Source organism: Perna viridis, chromosome 3 (assembly GCF_037379345.1).
Source record: "Perna viridis isolate PV_CMFRI_1.1 ecotype Kerala chromosome 3, ASM3737934v1, whole genome shotgun sequence".
In the NCBI taxonomy this organism is placed as follows: domain Eukaryota; kingdom Metazoa; phylum Mollusca; class Bivalvia; order Mytilida; family Mytilidae; genus Perna; species Perna viridis.
The window spans coordinates 57273178-57292492 of NC_142447.1; the positions used below are offsets into that span (position 1 = coordinate 57273178).

Here is a 19315-nt window from a genome sequence, read left to right on the forward strand (position 1 = left end):
GGCAACTTTGAGGGGCAGCAGCCACTTGCCGAGCCACCTGAGCCACACAAAAATACATTGTTTGTAGAGGGCATTTAGGACATTAACCCTATCAAATTTTAAGACATTAGCACCTGTGATTTTAGAGGTCATCTTTGAAAATTGGCCAATCAGAGGCTTAAATGGCCTATGGTGGCCATCCTGTTTAATCAATCGGAACCAGAATTTTATCATATGTTAAAGCTGTCTCTGTTATTATTTCTACCAAGTTGGGTCACTGTTGGCTCAGTTAAAGCAAAGATAAAGGCCAAAATGTGTTTCCCAATGGGGTTTCAAGGGTAACTTTGAGTGTCAACAGCCACCTGCTGGACAATCGGAAAATTAAATGGCCTCTGATGGCCATCTTGTTTAACCAAGTAGAACCAAAGTGGATCTATTGTAAAAGCTCTTGCATACATCATTTCATTTCAAGTTTGGTTAAAATTGGTCGAGGGGTTTTCATATAGTTGAGCAAAATTACAAAAGTTAATGACAGATGACATTTGCAGAGTGATTGCATAAGGTCACTGGGAACTTTACTGAAAAAAAAGATGTTTGGGTAAACATTGTGCATAACAAGGTACGACTGCAGTGTAATATAAACTACTGGGTTTAGCACCTTAAGTCTTTCTAGCAACATTTTTTTAAAAGTAAGGGCATATTTTAGGACAAAATTCTTTACAAAATAAAGGATAATAAAAGGAATTTTGAGGATTTTTTTGACAAAAGATAAGGGATTTTATCTACTGATCAAAACAAAAGACGACAATGTGTAAGCACCTCAAGGCAGCAGAATTGGGATAGGAACATCCAAAAGAAGCAAGGAAAAAAAATTTTTTATGAAATTTTTCTGAAAATCGAGACATTATGCTAATAACACTTTTTCCCCCATTCTGGTACAAGGGTCTTACACTGCAGGGTTTTAACCTAAAATTTAGGCTTGGTAGCCCACAGCTTAAATGTTGGTAGCCAATATGAATAGTTTTTTACAATCACAGTAGAAATTTAAGTAGCCCAAATAAATTTTAGGATCAATTGGCAAGTTTTAATTTCAAATCTTGTACTGCATCCCCCTATATGAATAGAAGGCTTGTTCAAAATTTGAAAAAAGTGGAATTTTCACCAAAAATTTATACCTTTTTTTTAAAGGATTCTGATGCTTTATGATAATAAGGATAATAAGGGCTGCTGCGATGAGGTCTTTGGCTGTTCATGATCAGTTCCATGCATTGATCTACCACGTATGATCTTTAACTGAAACTTTTCATTTCCAAAATGAAAAAAAAAACACATACCAATGTTATAATGGTAATCTTATATTCTATGTATTTCCATAAACTTGTAAACAATACTTACCTAAATATGACAAATAATGGTGAACCTATTGAATCTTCTATTGACCTGTAATAAAGAATATTACTGCCATCTTACCAAGTGTACCAATAAAGAATATTACTGACATCTTACTAAGTGTACCAATAAAGAATATTACTGACATGTTACCAAGTGTACCAATAAACATTGTTACTGATGTGTTACCAAGTGTACAAGTTCGTAGAACAAAATACATTTATACCACTTTCAACCTCAAAAAAGACTTGTCTGATGGCATTCATTTAAAACATTTTAGTTATGAAGACTGGAAACTTCTTTTAAGTCCCAGACTTTATGGTGCATTTAATTATTAAATTTGGGCTTTGTAATTTTTAACAGTTACCTTAGCAGCCATATTATGAGTATTTGTTATCATTTGTTAACCTTTTCCACTGTTAAAATGATGATTAACTTGGAAATGCCTTGAGCAAAGAAATTATGCTAATCTATTAAAGATTCAGTAGAATTGTGGAATAAAAAAAAATGTTTAGTAATACTTAGTACCATCCTACAATTTCAAGAAAGTCCACAAAAAGTAGGTTCGTAAGAGGGTAGAGAAATTAGCTTGTGGCTATTACACAGTAATTTTTCTAGCACTCGTCATTTTCGTCATTGATGAAAGACTTTTCAGACAAATCTACTGGTAGTCTTATTTCGTCACTTTAAATATTTGAAAGTACCGGTACTAAAAACATTAAGAGCTGTAAGCCCAACATTGGTTCAAGAGACCAAAGTGACAATTTTATTACCCTAAGCTAATTACAACTCTCAACATGTGTCAAAATTTTGTGTAAACAATCACCTAATTCACCAATTACACTAATCAGGCATGTAGAGTAAATGTTGATCTCTTGACTTTAAGGTCTAGAAAGTTCAAATCCTGGTGAAATTTCTGCTGGGAAAATTTCTTTACTTCTGGTTATTGTATCAAAATGACATAAGAAGTTATTTATCATTTAAATTTGTACATCAAACTCAAGTGTAAACCAAATGTGGGTAATTTGGTCGTTACTTCGGTTTCAATATATTTTGAAGTTGCATGTCGGCATTTATTTACGATCTTGAAAATATCATTTATGCTATCAATGAACTCCTCAGGGGCAAATACTAAATGTAACTGTGAAATAATGACATAAATTTGTCATCAACTCAGTCTGGATTCCAAAAGCACAGTAAAAATTGTGCTAAAAATAGAATCTCATGAGGCAACACAGAGGTATTACCTATTTGAATCTGTTTTTATCTGTCCAATGCATCTGTTAAGGTAGTTCATATCTAAAATTGTTATATATCTACACTTCGCTAGATGTAAATTGGTGTTTCTACAAAAGGTTGCCATGCAGAAAACAGCATTTGTTTTTTACATTACAGACTTCAAAAATTATGCCTGGGATGTATGTCACTGATTAAAGAGTGTCAAGGGATTTGTATTTTTGATCATTCTTACAGACTGAGGAGTTTCTTTTTTAATTAAATCTGATTTTTTTGTAAAAACCCCCATTATTTACAAAAATATTTTTCAACAATATATATATTTCTTAATGAGTATATGTATTCTTCGTATACTAAATCGTGTTGTGATATTTGAGAACAATATAAGTTATGTGTTTTTATGTAATGATGATTGTATATGACTGTTGGAAAATTTAGAAAAAATAATAAAAACAAAAAAAAATTAAATCTCAGGTATGCTATTTTTAATGTCTGGAAAACATGCTTGCACGATAGTGGGAAAAAAATAATGTGCTTTATTCATATGCGATGTACATTTTAAATTTTATTTCATGTCTTCACACAGTGCTGTAAATAACAGATGATACTTAAATATCTTATGTCAAATGCAAATACTACTTTAAAATATATCATGAAAATGATCCTCATTTTCTAATGTGAAAATGACTAAAGCTTTCAAAATGCTGGAAAAAACCCGGCTATTACAATACTCATTCTTCTTTATATGGATGATTTAAAATTAAAAGCAGTATAAGATGAGGTCATGCCCTCTTGTTAGTACTCTGTATTCAATCAACAAATTGCCAAGGTTACAGGCAATTTGTAATTGATTGATTGATTATTGGGGTTTAACGCCCGAGCAGCAATATTTCAGGCAATTAACATGAAATGGATGATACAATAAACATGAAATGTTGATGATGATGAAATGGAAAATGGGATGGGACATAAGGATAATAGGGTCAATAAATTTGGATTGCCACAAGAAAAAGGGAGGGATGGGTACGGTTGGGCAATTTAGTCTCCTGTGGCAGAGCGCAAAAGTTCCTACTCCTATTGAATACCACAGCAGGGTTCTTTAACGTGCGAGGAACATGGCATCCTTCCCAACACGGTGCACCACTATGGTTTGCAGTCAGGTTTTCTGTATTATAGCCTGACAACCCCAGCATAGAAACACCAGATGTAGCACATTCCACCACCTGGGGAACACAACCCAGTTTTTCTGCGGGCAGAGTGCCTAGCCACCGGCTAGGATTCTGAGCACTATTTAGTTGCCTTTTATGACAAGCTTAGCACTGCTACAGGCCTATTCTTTTGACACCCAGACTGTCAAAATAACAGTTGTTAGATGATGAACATGATGAAGGAATTCTTCCTAATTATAGGCAGATTGCTAATAAAATACAGCAATAGGCACTTGTCCTTGATGAAATTCTGGGATTCTTCCACTTGTGAGAGAAATTTATCATCTTTTCACTAGTTCCGCTGTGCTTCACTGTGCAAGATAAATTATAATCACTCAGTAAGAAATCTAAGATCATCAATAGGGATTTGTAGAAGAACCTATCATATTTCATTATTTATATCTACTCTCTGTTTTTAATTCCTACTTACTCATCATCCAACTCTACAGGAAACAGATTACTGCTGAAATGATTGACTAGAATCTGACATAAACAATGGGATAATGGGTCTACCATCTCTTCAAACTCATCCTAAAAATATTACAGTATCAAACATATCAAGTATGAAAATGTTATACTGAAGTAAAAAGCAATTTACATAAATTATCAAATTTCATAACTCATAAGTACGATAATTTCTAACAGAATTTTAACAGTTTTAATAAGTAGTGTGAAGAATACTTACATCTTTGACAACCATCTGCATCAGTCTGTCCATACTCTCACATTGTATCTCTTGGTCCCTATAACAACATAATTAAAGTCAACCCTATTTTAAAACTTAATTACTGAAATGCATCTCAAAAGGATTTAACATGGAGTTGATAATAAAACAAAGGGCTCCCAGGAGCCTGAATTGCTCACCTGGATCAATTTTGTCTTTCAAGGGCAGTAAATTTAAATAGTTTTCAAGATATTAGCCAAAAACTGTAAAAAAAAAACTGTCATTTTTCCTCTTTCAAAGGCAATAACTCTTACAAGAAATTGTCAGACAACTTTTTTCTCTGAAGACTTTTGTAGTCCTAATAATAAGGATCATTTCAGCTATGGAAAAAAATTTGGCTAACCCTAACAGTTTTGGGTATATATGTGAAAAACTACTGTCTGACCCTATGTTCTATTTTTAGTAACAACAGATATGTTTTAGATGGATCAAAAGTCCCCACATCAGTTCTACGCAGGATACCCAAAGGAACATTCATACCAAGTTTGGTTCCAATTGGTTAAGTAATGTCAGAGGAGAAGATTTTTGAAAGAAATAACAAAAAATAGCAAAAAAATGTTAAAAAAGGGCAATAATTCCAACATGGCTTCACAGATTAAAATGAAAATTTGACCACAGATAGATCTTATCATGCTGAACACTTTAATCCATGTCACAATTTAGCTAAACCTAACGGTTTTGGAGATATATGTGAAAAACTTACTGTCTGACCCCCATGTTCAATTTTTAGTAAAAGCAGCCATGTTTTTCGACAGATCAAAAATCTCCACATCATTTCTATGCAGTATACCCCAAGGAACATTCACGCCAAGATTGGCTCAAATTGGTCAATTAGTGTCAGAGGAGAAGAGTTTAGAAAAATTGCTGACGACGACAACGATGGACGATGACAACGACGGACACCAAGTGATGGCAATAGCTCACATGGCCTTCAGCAGCAAAGCTAAAAATTACAATAAAAAAAAGAAACAAAGACAAAAACAAAAACAATACTCATACAAAAAACATATAGTTTTTCAAGGTAATGTAAAGTTGTAGACACTATACAAATCATTATTTGGCATTTAATTTTTTTTTAAATTTTCAAATTTTTAAAACTGCTGACTTTGCATATCAGATTTTTCAAATTTCAAAGTCATCATTCTATTGAATCATTGGGATAAGAATATCATCATGGTAACTAATTGAAACATTTGTCAGACATATCATTTATTCTTAATACATGGGAGATAGAAATCAAGATAAATTATGACTAACTTTTCTGTGAGTAGTTGATCTACATATTCAGACAAGTCACCGTTCAGTAATGGGAGATAATCATTGATATCCACTGGTTGATATCGAGTGTCCTGAATCGGCTGGAACTTTGTTTCCTCTTTTATTTTCCCTACAAATGTTTACATCATATAACAAAGCATACGGAGCACATGAACAATATATTTTTGTTGTAAATCTATGATTGAATGTGCAATTTGCAAAAAATAAAACAAGAACACAAGAAAACAAAATAATCTAAATAACATTTTCATTTCTTTACTTGATGACTCATACTTTAACATGTTAATAAATGTTTTTTTTTTTTGAAGACAGTAAATAATGATGCAGTAATTAATTCATGTTGAAGTAAACAAGAGTTTACAAACCTAATGGTATATCATCCTCCTCATCACTGAATGCAGCCCCATCAGACAAATTATTATCAATATGGTTCTCTGGGTCAATATCTATCATTGTTGTCATTCCCATTAGTGGTTCTTTATTACTTACAGTCTCATCTTTTACTTAAAGATAAGAAAAAGATTCTACTCTAATATGTCACTGTATCTGCTTTTATTCAAATAATTTTCATAAGATCAAATTGGGGCTCTAAAGAGCGTGAATAGCCCACCAAGAAAATTCAAAATCTGGTAGACGTATCATTAGATAAGTTGACTGAAAATAAAACATATATGGAGGTTACTCATCCACAACTTATTCCTGTCAAGATATATAAATCTAAGGAGATCATTGGCAGAGATATATGCTAACTTTGAGTGATCGTAGGCAACTGTTGAGCTACTTGAGCCATAAAAAACTGAAGTATTTGTAAAGAGCACAAAACCTGTTAAAGTTTTAAAACATTGAAACTGGTAGTTTCTGATAAATTGATATAAAAATTTTGGTGTATCAGAACTGTAAATAGCATCTGGCAGAGATTATTTTTGATCAAACAAGAGGCTCCTAGGAGCCTGAATTGCTCACCTTGTTAAATTTCGCCTTTCGAGGGCAATAAATTTAACAAGAAGTTGTCCAACAATTTTGACTCAAGAAGAGTTTGGTAGGATTTATCATAAGGTTCATTTCAGCAATTGAAACTTTCTATGTATCATAGTTTTCAAGATATTGGTTGAAAACTGTAAAAAAAAAACCTGTAATTTTTTCCCTTTCAAGGGCAATTACTCTTACAAGGAGTTGTCTGACAACTTTTATCCCTGAAGACTTTTGTAGTCCTAATAATAGGATCATTTCAGCTATTGAAAGAATTTCGCTAAACCTAACGTTTAATTAAAAGTAGCAAATAAAGTTGAAAAAGGGCAACAACTCCAACATGGCTTAACAGACTGAAATGAAAATTTGACCACAGATAGATCTCATCATGCTGAACACTTAAATCCATGTCACAATTTAGCTAAACCTAACGGTTTTGGAGATATATGTGAAAAATTAGTCTGATTCCTATGTTCTATTTTTTAGTAATGGCAGCCATGTTTTTTGACAAATCAAAAATCCCCATGACATGCAGCATACCCCAAGAAATATTCATACCAAGTTTGGTTTCAATTGGTCAAGTAGTGTCAGAAGAAAAGATTTTTGAAGAAATAACAAAAAATAGCAAAAAATGTTGAAGAAGGGCAATAACTCCAACACAGCTTAACGGAATAAAACCAAAATTTGACCATAGATCTCATCATGCTGAAGATTTTTACCGTCAGAATTTTGCTAAACCTAACGGTTTTGGAGATATATGTTTGTTTGTTTGTTGGGGTTTAACGTCCGAGCAGCAATATTTCAGCTATATTCAGACGATGAACATGAAATTGATGATAAAATGAACATGAAATGATGATGAAATGAAAAAGGAATGGGACACAAGGACAATGGGGTCAAAAAATTTTGATTGCCACTGGAAATAGGGAGAGGTGGATAGGGTCGGGCAATTTAGCCTCCTGTGGCGGAGCCCTATGGTTCCTACTCCGGGAGAATACCACAGTAGGGTTCTTTAACGTGCGAGGAACGTGGCATCTTTCCCAACACGGTGCACCACTATGGTTTGCGGTCAGATTTTCCGTATTATAGCCTGACAACCCCAGCATGTAACATGCCAAGGGTACCCCATTCCACCACCTGGGGCACACATCCCAGTTGCTCTGTGGGCAGAGTGCCCTAGCCCCCGGCTAGGGTTCTGAGCACTATTTAGTTGCCTTTTACGACAAGCTTAGCGCTGCTGCAGGCCTATTCTTTTAACACCCAGACCTGCACGGGGCGGAGATATATGTGAAAAACTACTGTCTGACCCATATTTTCTATTTTTAGTAATGGCGGCCATGTTTTTTGATGGATCAAAAATCCCCACAACAATTCTATGCAGGATACCCCAAGGAACATTCATACCAAGTTTGGTTCTAGTTAGTCAAGTCGTTTCAGAGGAGAAGAGTTTTGTATAATTGTTAACGACAACTGACGTCAAGTGATGGCAATAGCTCACATGGCCTTTTTCGCAAGGTGAGCTAAAAAGGGAATGTTTGTGAAATTTGTTCATACATCATTCCTGCCATGGTATGTGAAATCAGTCAAGGGATTTTCAAGTCCTCGAGTAATGTGAAAAGTGCACAGATGACACACCACAAAGGACAGATGTGAAAAGTTTACAGATAAAAGACCACGAAGGACAGATGCTAAGTCATTGGAAAATATTACTTGGATCTTCGGTTCAGGAGAGATAATGAATAATAAAACAAGAGATCTGATTCTTCACAAAAACTTATTTATTAACTTTTATGGTGAAATTTTTGGACAAAAGGTATTAAGCTAAACATATAGCTGTCTTAAATATATGTATAAGTGAAAACCTTACCATCTTGTGAGCAAAATTCAGCAAAGTTTTCCCTAATTAACATTCGTAAGTCTCTGTCCAGTTTGCTACTCTCCAACAATGGTGCAAGTGCCCTATCACAGAAATAACAATATACTATACAAACACAATTCCATATATTGGGTATTGTTGCTGTTCCCTGCTTGTCGCAATATTTGAGAAAGCCATCATATCATGAAAGATACCATAAGCATACAGATACATAATAAACTACTTATAGAACTTAAACAAAGAAACTGCTTGATTTATTGCTCACTTTTTCAAAATTCTACTGAATGTTACTGTTTTAAAAAAAAGCAATATATTGATCAACTAGAAATCTAATTTTAATTTATGCACATTTAAAATGGTAAAAAATCAGTAATAGATCTAATATTACCTACATGTATTTTAAAAGTGGAAATAATTATGATAGAATATATTTATTTCTTGAGGCAGATATCAAATAAGGTAGCTAAGACTATAATACTTACGGCAGAACCCTTTTATCTAAAATAACTCTAAATGCTGTGTAAATTCCATGCTTAACCTGAGCACTTAATGGCAAACTGAAGTTCGTTAAAATCTAAAAAGACAAAAATATATGTATTTCCATATGGAGTAGGCAGCAGAGCATTTCTTTTTTGACAGTATTATATATAGATATAATTTTGTATGTGCATGAGCTGTAATCAGCAGTGATTGTTGTATTTCAAATTTCTATGAAATAAAATATATGATCATAATATATATAGTCAAACCTCGGTAGTTCTAACTCCAAGGGACCACTGAAATGTGTTCGAGTTATCCGGAGTTCGAGAAATTGAAGTTTGTATATTTATGGATTTTTTTTTGTTGCCGGTCCGAGTTCGACTTTATCATTCAAAATTGCTTATTTCCTATGAAGTTGTGTTAGTCTTTGGGTCTTTTTCATTCGCTTTCGGAAGATTATGCTGAATTGTGGACATCAAAAATGCTGTGTTCGGTTTTAAAAACCTTCAGAGTTCGAGTTTCTTGGTCAATAATTTGTTTTCTTCCGATTTTCTTTCATGCTTTCATCAAACCTACTTTGGAACATTCTCGAACTTCAATCAGTATTTAAGAATCAAAACTACATAATTAGTGATGAATTAAATATTACCGGTAAATAACTAAAATGACACTGATTAATGATAGAGTTTCAGTTTTTCACACCTTTTACTACCCAAGCTGACAAAATGGCTGACGAGTTCTAGTTAGTGAGGGATATTCTCTAAGACTTATTACCAAATAGACTGACTAGTCCATCGAGTGGTCGAGAAATTGAAGTTCGAGAAATCCAGGATTATTTATATTGATTATATAGGAGAAAATTTTGGGTACTTTCAATTGTGTTTGAGAAATCCTGGGTGTTTGAGCAATCCGAGTTTGAGCGAGTGAAGTTCGACTGTATGTTTTAAACCGACAATTCATATTTAATTACGTTGCAACCTATTATAAATTCTGGACTTTTACCTTCTGAGGGTGAAACAAAAGTGAATAGGATAAAAATTGACTGCAATATACAACTCTCATAAAGTAAGTATTATAAGTACTTTTAATTCTCTTTCACTAGTTGAGTTAGATTTTCAAATATTCCTGACATTATTTTTGTTTCTTTAAAAAGTTATGTAAACTCTCCTTGTTATTTTGCATTCAATTTGTTTTAAAACTATAAACATTCATAAATTTAAAGGAGAAAATGCAGAAATGAATAAAATTGTTATATTTAGAGAGGACAAAAATAAAGACAAAAAATAACAACAAAATACTATAAATAAAGCTAAGTTTATGAGGCATATTGGTTGAATTGAAGTATTAACAAGAAGACAAATGTATACATTTTTTTCCTTTCCATGACACAAACCATTTGAACATTGTACTTACCCGACAAAGAAAATCCAACAAGGTAGCAGTTATAGCAGGGTGGGGTCGGATGGAATGATACATCACTAATATAGCTGGTTCTGAAAGGAAGTATGTAATTAAAATAACAACTATAATTAGAAATCAAAATGATTAACATCACAATAATAATTACTTCTGATGAAGAATGATTTTGTAGATATTAATACTTTCTATTTAATGTACCTTGTACTTAGCTTTTAGTACATTGTTTCCAACATGTTATAATGGTACAACATCCACTATCCATAGTCAGAATTGTGTTATAACAGAAACAGTAACAAGTCATTTGTTTTTCATATCACAAAGGGGAAGATAACTCTGTATGCTAGAAAATGGTTTAGTCATAAAGGAAATAAACAGAAAGGTGGATAATAAAACTGATACATGATGCCTATAATTAATTACCAATATTCATGATACTGTCTCTTTCTGGTTCAAAAAACAACCAATCATAAAACAGGGCAAGTTTAGCATTGGTTGCTGCAACATTAGACTGTAAAATAGAAAAAAAAACAGTTGACAACTAGTCTACTCAGTATGACAACAAGTCTACTCAGTATGACAACACAGCATATGTACCATACTTTAATACACAGCATACTTTACTATAGCTTTAATACACAGCATACTTTACTATAGCTTTAATACACAGCATACTTTACCATAGCTTTAATACACAGTATACTTTATGTACCATAGCTTTAATACACATCATACCTCATGTACCATAGCTTTAATACACAGCATACTTTATGTACCATAGCTTTAATACTCAGCATACTTTATGTACCATAGCTTTAATATACTGCATAACTTATGTACCATAGCTTTAATACACAGCATACTTTATGTACCATAGCTTTAATATACTGCATACTTCATGTACCATAGCTTTAATATACTGCATAACTTATGTACCATAGCTTTAATACACAGCATACTTTATGTACCATAGCTTTAATACACAGCATACTTAATGTACCATAGCTTTAATACTCAGCATACTTTATGTACCATAGCTTTATACACAGCATACTTTATGTACCACAGCATACTTTATGTACCATAGCTTTAATACACAGCATACTTTATGTACCATAGCTTTAATACACAGCATACTTTATGTACCAAATTTTATTTCAACATTGTTGTGGCATTAAGTCAGTAATGTTTTGGAACATTTACTTATAATATAAAAGCAGAACACTTTGAAAAGATTGTAAGAAACAATGAACCATTTGGTTTAAAATGTTAAATTGTAAACGATCTATTAATACATTCATAATTCAAAAAATTTTCAAAATATTTTAACTGTAGTGTGACTAATCTCAACAAAGTCGTTACTTGGGTCTTGGAAAATATTTACCGTGCACGTTGTCAGCAACCAACCAATAACAGCCCAGCGAGGGATAATGTCTGAACAAAGCAGTTCATTAGGTGGATGGAATACAGCACAAATGTAGCGTATCAGATCACAACGTAATGATTGGCTCTCAGGGGTTGACAAGTACTGTAAAAATCAAAGATTATTGTATGATTTAAAATGCCAAAAGTACAAAGCCATAATCAACTTATAATTTGTTTTTTCATCTTTTTAAATAACCCATATATTTGTTTTTTAAGTATAAAAAACAAAGGTTTAAACCAACAAGACGTTAATCAGGAAACGTAAATTAAGAAACATGTACAGTATCTATCTGGTAGAAAGATGTCACCTGTCTTTGAAACCAGTCTTGATATCTTTTCTGCTGACCAAATTTCACCTACAATGAAAGCATTACAAATAGACATTAAATAAATAAAAAAAATGTAGTAAACTAATAATGTAATGTATTACAGGTAAAAGCATTAACTTTTTTTAAATACATCCATGTTTAATATCAATACTTTATCACTGACAAAAGTAATACATTACATCTAATATAACATGTACCAAACCTTCTCTATTGAAGTGGTCATTACAGGAACTAATTTTGAAACATCAGGTAAATAACATTCAGGAGGACCTTGTAATAAAGTTTTTTTTCATAAAACTTGGAATTGTTTTACATAATGTTATTTCATTTATTTTTATAGTATAAATGTTTGTGGTTTGAGGGTCTAAAAAGAATTGTTATCGTAACTTGTCTGTGTTTTGGATATAATGAATTGCTGAATTGAAGCTATTTTGAGAAGGAAATTGATAGTATCAATTTACTTTGTTGATACATGCTCACATCACAGATATTTAATACAGTTATATAAAGACTAAAGTGATTTCAATTCCTATAACTTGGAATTTTTCTCTGATACATCCATTCAGCAATCAAAACTCCTGCTTTTTTCCAGATTAAAATTAATAAATCCTGTTTTTTTTTCTTCTTTAAAAAAAAGTATTTTGTCATTGCTACTAACTTCATTCTGGTACAAACTGATGTTAAATAACATAGTATCCCTAAGTCAACTTTTGTTTACAGTATAACAAGCAATCACAGGGGACGCTTATTGTTTAATGTGGCTTCCAACAGCACAACACTTGAATGTTACCAGGTTGAACATCCGAGTCATTTATCTGTCATTCACATTTTCACTTTCTAAAACAGTGAGTAACAATTGCTTTTGTAAATTATTCTTTGTGCTGATGTGACCACTGATTTATCGCTTATGACACTACAGCATGCTATTTAATTACCATCAGTATATTCACACTGCAATTGAAGAGGGAGGTGTGGCACGATGGAAAACCTAGATTTCACCCACCATTTAGTTTGAAATGCCTGTACCAAGTCAGGACCTTTGCCATATCAGCTACTCCCTATTTATACTGACAACAAAGCGGAGCATCGTAAACACCATTTTTTTGTTAGAAGGAAGTGTAATTAACACTCTGAAACCAATAAAGCACTAAACGTGGACATGCTAAAAATCTGGAAATCGAAAATTTGAAAAAATAAAAATATCAGGGCAAGATTATTTTCGAGGGGTGGGTGGGGACGAAAATCTATCAATTAATTTCAATATAAAAACAAACCTTAGTTATGAGAAAAACAAGTTTATTTTCCATGTCAGGAGTGAGACGACTGATCAGAAACTTCTTCGATGTTCTGGTCTGCATCAGTTGGGGCAAACCTGCACAAAATACCGCCTGGTAATATGATTCACTCTAGATTTTGTATTATACAAAATTTCATTTTAACTCAAAATGTTAAAATTTTACAGAGTATCTTGTTCAATATTGAAAATACTATGATTGTACAGACATATGATGAAACTTACTTAGAGGATTCTAAGTTCTATTTCAAAGATGCAATTTTGTACATTAACAATCAAGTTATAATTGTAAAGTTTGAATGTAATAGAATGGGTAACAAATATATCTAACAAGGAATTATCAATAAATATATAACATATAATATCATAACCTTATGAAATGTAAAATCAAGGAACAGAACTTTGACTTGTATATATAAAGATTGAAAGAATACTTAATTAACCTGTGTAATGTGGACTGATGGATGATGGGTTACTCAACATATCCTTCCATAAACCTTCAACTTCTGGTATCCTAGCAACATACTGTAATAACCGTACCAAATCTCGACCAATAACAGCACAGTCTGTCCACTGTAATCATTATATGTCAGATAATAGTTCAACAGTCAAAACAATAGATTGATTTTACCCTAAACTTTCCTTGGATCTAGTAAAATATTACTTACGAAAATTTCATTTCCTGTTTAAATGTTAACCACATACATTTAAAAATCAAAAAAACATAATGGCAAAAGTAGATTGTAACAAAAAAAAAACAATAAATAGACAATAGAGTCATAGAAATAAGCATTATTATAACTGAATGTGATAACCAAAACTAATCCCCATAATTTGGAAAAAATATCAATACAAATGTTCTAGGAACATAAGCAATTAGGAACATAAAATTAAATATGTAATACCTTTTCCCTCAGTAATGATACACAGAGATCAACTTCTCTCTTCCTAAGATTGACTAACATTGGTGATGTGTGGTCCATTGTCAGTCTTAAATATGTGTAGACTACCATGGAGCACAGTTGGGGGAACTTGTCTAGCCAAGTCCTGTAAAATAAACTCATTTCATGGAGCATAGATGGGGGAACTTGTATAACCAAGTCCTGTAAAATAAACTCATTTCATAGAGCATAGATGGGGGAACTTGTATAACCAAGTCCTGTAAAATAAACTCATTTCATAGAGCACAGCTGGGGGAACTTGTCAAAACAAGTTCTTCAAAAAGAAAAACTCATGCCCCCATCCTGTAAAAATGATCATTAAATAATAACAAGGGCAGTTCTCTTCTCCAGATTCTCCTTTAAGTATAGGAGGCCATGATCTTTGACTGGCTGACCTTATTACTGATAGGTGTCTTTCTTGAAAACTCCAGCTTCACTTGTGCAAGTTTCATTACAATTACTGAACTGAAGTTATCTGACAAAAATCAATTTATATGAACAATTGATGAATGTATTAATCCAAATGTCACTAGTTTCTTCAAATGGGAAAGACAGAAGACAAAACATGTACCATTAGTATCATAATCAGACTATGTCTTTAAAATTTCCAATGAAACAGAAGTTTTAATTTTGAATCCAACTCTATCTCATGGAAAAAAAACTGAACAATTATTGTCAGATAATAGTTCAACAGTCAAAACAATAGATTGAAAACAATTATTGAATTTGCCATCTATATAAAAAGAAAGTGTTGCACACATAACAACATGTCATACCTATATTCTGAGAATATATCTAAGCAGGACTCAACCAGCCAAATATTCTTTGCCGATACATCACCACCTGAAAAAACAGAGGAAAATAAAATTAAAATACTATCGCACATCAGAAAAACTATTTTAAAGCCTGCCTGATGGAACTACCATATTAGTATCAGGGGCTCCCAAAATTCTGTCGCCAGAAAAATTGCCAGCTGCTATTTTTTGTCGCCAATTTTCATAAATAAGAGCCAAAGGGTGCCAAAAAAAGAAACACTTTTTTTAAAAATATTGTAACAATATTAAGTCCACTGATGAATTATTTAAAAAAACCTCTCCATTCATGACATAATGTACCCAAGATTCACTCTTGATGCATGTACAAAGCAGGTTTTTTGCTCTAGTCTGTCACTTTCATATGCATAAAATACTAAAGTAGTACTCCAGAAACAGGTATTTTACTTCTATCAAGGACTTTATATTACTATTCTCATTTAGTCCCTGATTTTAAAACATTTTTGTTCACCTTTGTCCTTAATGGTCCAATTTACCTTACAATATAATTTGCTTTTTTTTAAAATATTTTTAACAAACTTTTTTTTTCAAGTGATAAAATTTCTAGCAAACTACATTTTGTACCATGGGCCATTAATTGAGTCCCTGTTTAATTATCTTGATATCTGAATAGCATTTCTTTAATTAAATTTCCGGAATCCCCATTCTATTTGTTTACCGATTTTCCCGCCAAAGAAGTCACATGCAAAAGGGTAAACAAATGTCATCCATTTTCTTATATCAATTCTTTCATTTCGAAGTGTTTTGAGACATTTCCTGATGAGATAATCATTTTTAATTGGATTTAATTTATTCTGTTATTAGGTAAGTCTGTTTCCGAATGTATTACATGGTTAAACAGGGCTGTGAAACCTGTATGTAGCCATGTGCCTTTATTGTGTTTAGCTTTGACCAGATAAGAGTTTTGATTGGCTCAATAATATGTTTACATTTGATTGACACCTTCCATGAGGATATAAGTTACGGTCGCCTGGTTTAACTACCTTTAATTGCCTTCAGTCATAAATTGGTCATGGTCAATTAACTCTGACCAGCTGATAGACTTCCTGTCAATTTTAATATACAAAACCTAGGCGTCAAGAAAATCGCCAACTGGCTATTTTTGTCGCCAGATAAAATAAAAAATCGCAAATTGCGACATTGGCAAAGCCCAGCGTGACCCCTGAGTATGAGCACCCCACACACGCATCAACCAAAAATGATTTTCATGTACCCTTATACCTTCCAGTTATGAATTGTCCCCAAAATATTAACTGAAACATTTTTGTATGTTGTTGTCACTTTTTGTAACATGCTGAGGCAAAAATCCATTTTATTGTTGTTTTATTTATATTGTATGCTTCAGTAAAAATGGCTTCTTTGATATATTAAGTACCATTACCAACTGATTACTTCTGGCTTCTTTTGATAACTTGTGGCAACTTTCAAGGTTAGAACTTATCAAAAATTACAAAAAAATTGCATTTTTGATTTTCTCATAAAAAGTCGCATAAATTTAACTTTACAAATTACTGCTTTACCCACACATCTCAAATTTGGTATCATTCAATAGATAATTCAATGTCCTACATAATTAAACCAAGAAAACCTAATTTTCATTAAAGAATTTAAAAAAAAGAGTTGAAATATTATCCCTGCCCCTAGAAACCTGGTCTCAGTATCAAACAAATTTCTCATAACAGCATACTGACACTGTAAAATTTATATTTAAGGCATTCATAATTAAGATAATGATATATCCAACATATCAGATTAATTCAAGTGCTTAGATTTTCCCTTTGTGGGTAAAATCATATTAAAAAATCGTAAAAAAATTTTCAGAATTTTTTATTTTCTTCTATATCACACATTATTGTAATTTTTTTAAATAATGAAGTTTAAACAAGCTTTTGTGTGATACAGTACATTTATATGGTATCAAAATTTATATATACATTTATTTGAGCTTTTTCAAGTCCAATTAAGAGAAAAATTGCCTAAAAAACAACCCTGAAAAAAAAATCCTTAACATGAACCAAAATTTAATTTTTGGCATATGAACGATGTAAAAAACATGTTTGATACTATTGTTTTAATCATTGATGTATTCAATAAATGTGCTCATTTCAGGCAATTATTTCTCAGTTACAAAATGACAATAATGACCTTTTCATAAAACAGAATTTTTGGAATTTCATATTTTCTTCCATTTCACCTGTAATTATAGATAACATCTTATAAGTCAGTACATAATTTTCCTAATATATGCATATCAATAAGTAAATAAAAAAACCACCTAATATACATATACTGCTAAAAAATGGCTAAACTCAACAAGTAAAAATCATATTCATCTATAATTATAGATGTGTATCTTCAATATGTATAAAAACACTACGCTATGTTTGAACAATAAATAAAGTAGCTGTTAGATATATTTACATAAATTGAAATACAAAGCTCTATGGTTCAGTAAAATTTTGATATTTGACAGCCAATAAAAAATTAAAAAAGCTACACAACTTACCAGCCATTTGTCTGATGAGACTTGAACATACACTCTCAGCTCCATTTACAGTGTTCTTAACCAACTCTTTACAGAACCAAATGATCTGCAATTATAACACAAAAGCTAATATTTTACATATTCAAATAATTTTGTAACTGATTTTACAATAGCTGCATAAACTCCAATAAAACTTAACTTCAGTGTTTTGTAGTTTTAAGTTTTATATTTAGCAATAATATAATAAGTCAGCTATTGAATTTAAAAAGCATCACTTTTTCTCTTTTTTTTTGGGGGGGTGGGGGTGGGGGGGGGGGCTGACTTGGTATTATCGGAACATTCTCTTCCTATACAGCTGAAGAAACACCAATTACAATAAACATATATAATTAGGGCAACATAAATTGTCACTATCTCTAAAATATTTTAAATATTTGACAATGTGCCCTTCATCTTCATCCTGTAACCTTGAAACAATTTCTAGCTTTTTTGTAAGGAGTACAGGTAAATATATTGTATATTAGCACAGAAATTCATAAGGGGTCTGGTCTTCCTATTAATTTTCATTAAAACCAATTAAGCAGATAAAGAGGAGTCAAGTATTTTAGGTTTTAACATGTAAAACTACCTCTTCATCACATTTACATATGTCTATCCTTCCTAAAAAAGTTCATTTAAACTCCTTGAACAGTTATGTGGAAGTAAAAAGATGGACAAGCAAACAAACAAATAAATCATTATTTCTATATACTTCCAAAACTTTGTTTACATCGGTATAATTCATTCACCCAGGTTCAATTTAAAAACTGTAAATATCTTAATTTTTGTGAAGTACTACATTTTGCTATTTTCGGGTGAACAAAAAAACAAAACAAAACAAAAGACTAGACAGAAGTGTCAGCAAAATTGATTTTTAACCCTATCTTACAATTTTTTGTTAAAATTTGAAAATTGAAATCTGTGAATATCTCCACATCACAGAATCCGTGAAATTAGCAATGCAAAAATTAATGTGTTTACATTATGGAAACTTAAATATCAGTAGCTTAAGTATATTCTGACAAGCATTAACAACCTGTTGTTTTGAACTGTCTAGTAATTTAAGCCATCTCTCAAATATCAGCTGGTTGGTCTTGGTAAGTGCTATAGTCATCCCATCACGACTAAGTAGTGTAAGATCTCGGTAGCTCTGTTAACAGATAACAGGTATTCATTCTGAGTAAATAGGAGGCTGCACAAAAATACTAATATAACATGATAAAATTTGACACAAGGAGAAGCCACATGCTAAAAACTTTTTAAGACAGAGACTCTAATTACCTGGCTTCACTCAAATGGACCAAGTATAATTTTATATAACAGCATATATTCTATAAGGTATTGGCCATCACAGGTAAATATAGCCTTTATTTTTCAATAATTCATTATTACAGTTGTCAATTATCTGAATATA

The 19315-nt window shown here is 32.0% G+C and overlaps 1 protein-coding gene across 1 annotated transcript in view; it reads right to left on the reverse strand.

The window, feature by feature from the left end:
* LOC148623052 (integrator complex subunit 3-like) overlaps positions 1-19315 on the reverse strand; it is a 38411-nt gene that overhangs the window by 13537 nt on the left and 5559 nt on the right. Inside the window, exons 4-20 of the mRNA XM_088573542.1 lie at positions 18938-19051; positions 17884-17968; positions 15321-15387; positions 14509-14650; positions 14047-14176; positions 13584-13681; positions 12289-12336; positions 11940-12083; positions 10979-11066; positions 10553-10632; positions 9142-9233; positions 8651-8742; positions 6180-6317; positions 5794-5923; positions 4498-4555; positions 4243-4343; positions 1375-1419 (exon numbers count right to left, since the gene is read on the reverse strand). Coding sequence (XP_088429668.1) covers positions 1375-1419; positions 4243-4343; positions 4498-4555; positions 5794-5923; positions 6180-6317; positions 8651-8742; positions 9142-9233; positions 10553-10632; positions 10979-11066; positions 11940-12083; positions 12289-12336; positions 13584-13681; positions 14047-14176; positions 14509-14650; positions 15321-15387; positions 17884-17968; positions 18938-19051 — 1652 coding nt within the window. The remainder of the gene's footprint in view (positions 1-1374; positions 1420-4242; positions 4344-4497; positions 4556-5793; positions 5924-6179; positions 6318-8650; positions 8743-9141; positions 9234-10552; positions 10633-10978; positions 11067-11939; positions 12084-12288; positions 12337-13583; positions 13682-14046; positions 14177-14508; positions 14651-15320; positions 15388-17883; positions 17969-18937; positions 19052-19315) is intronic.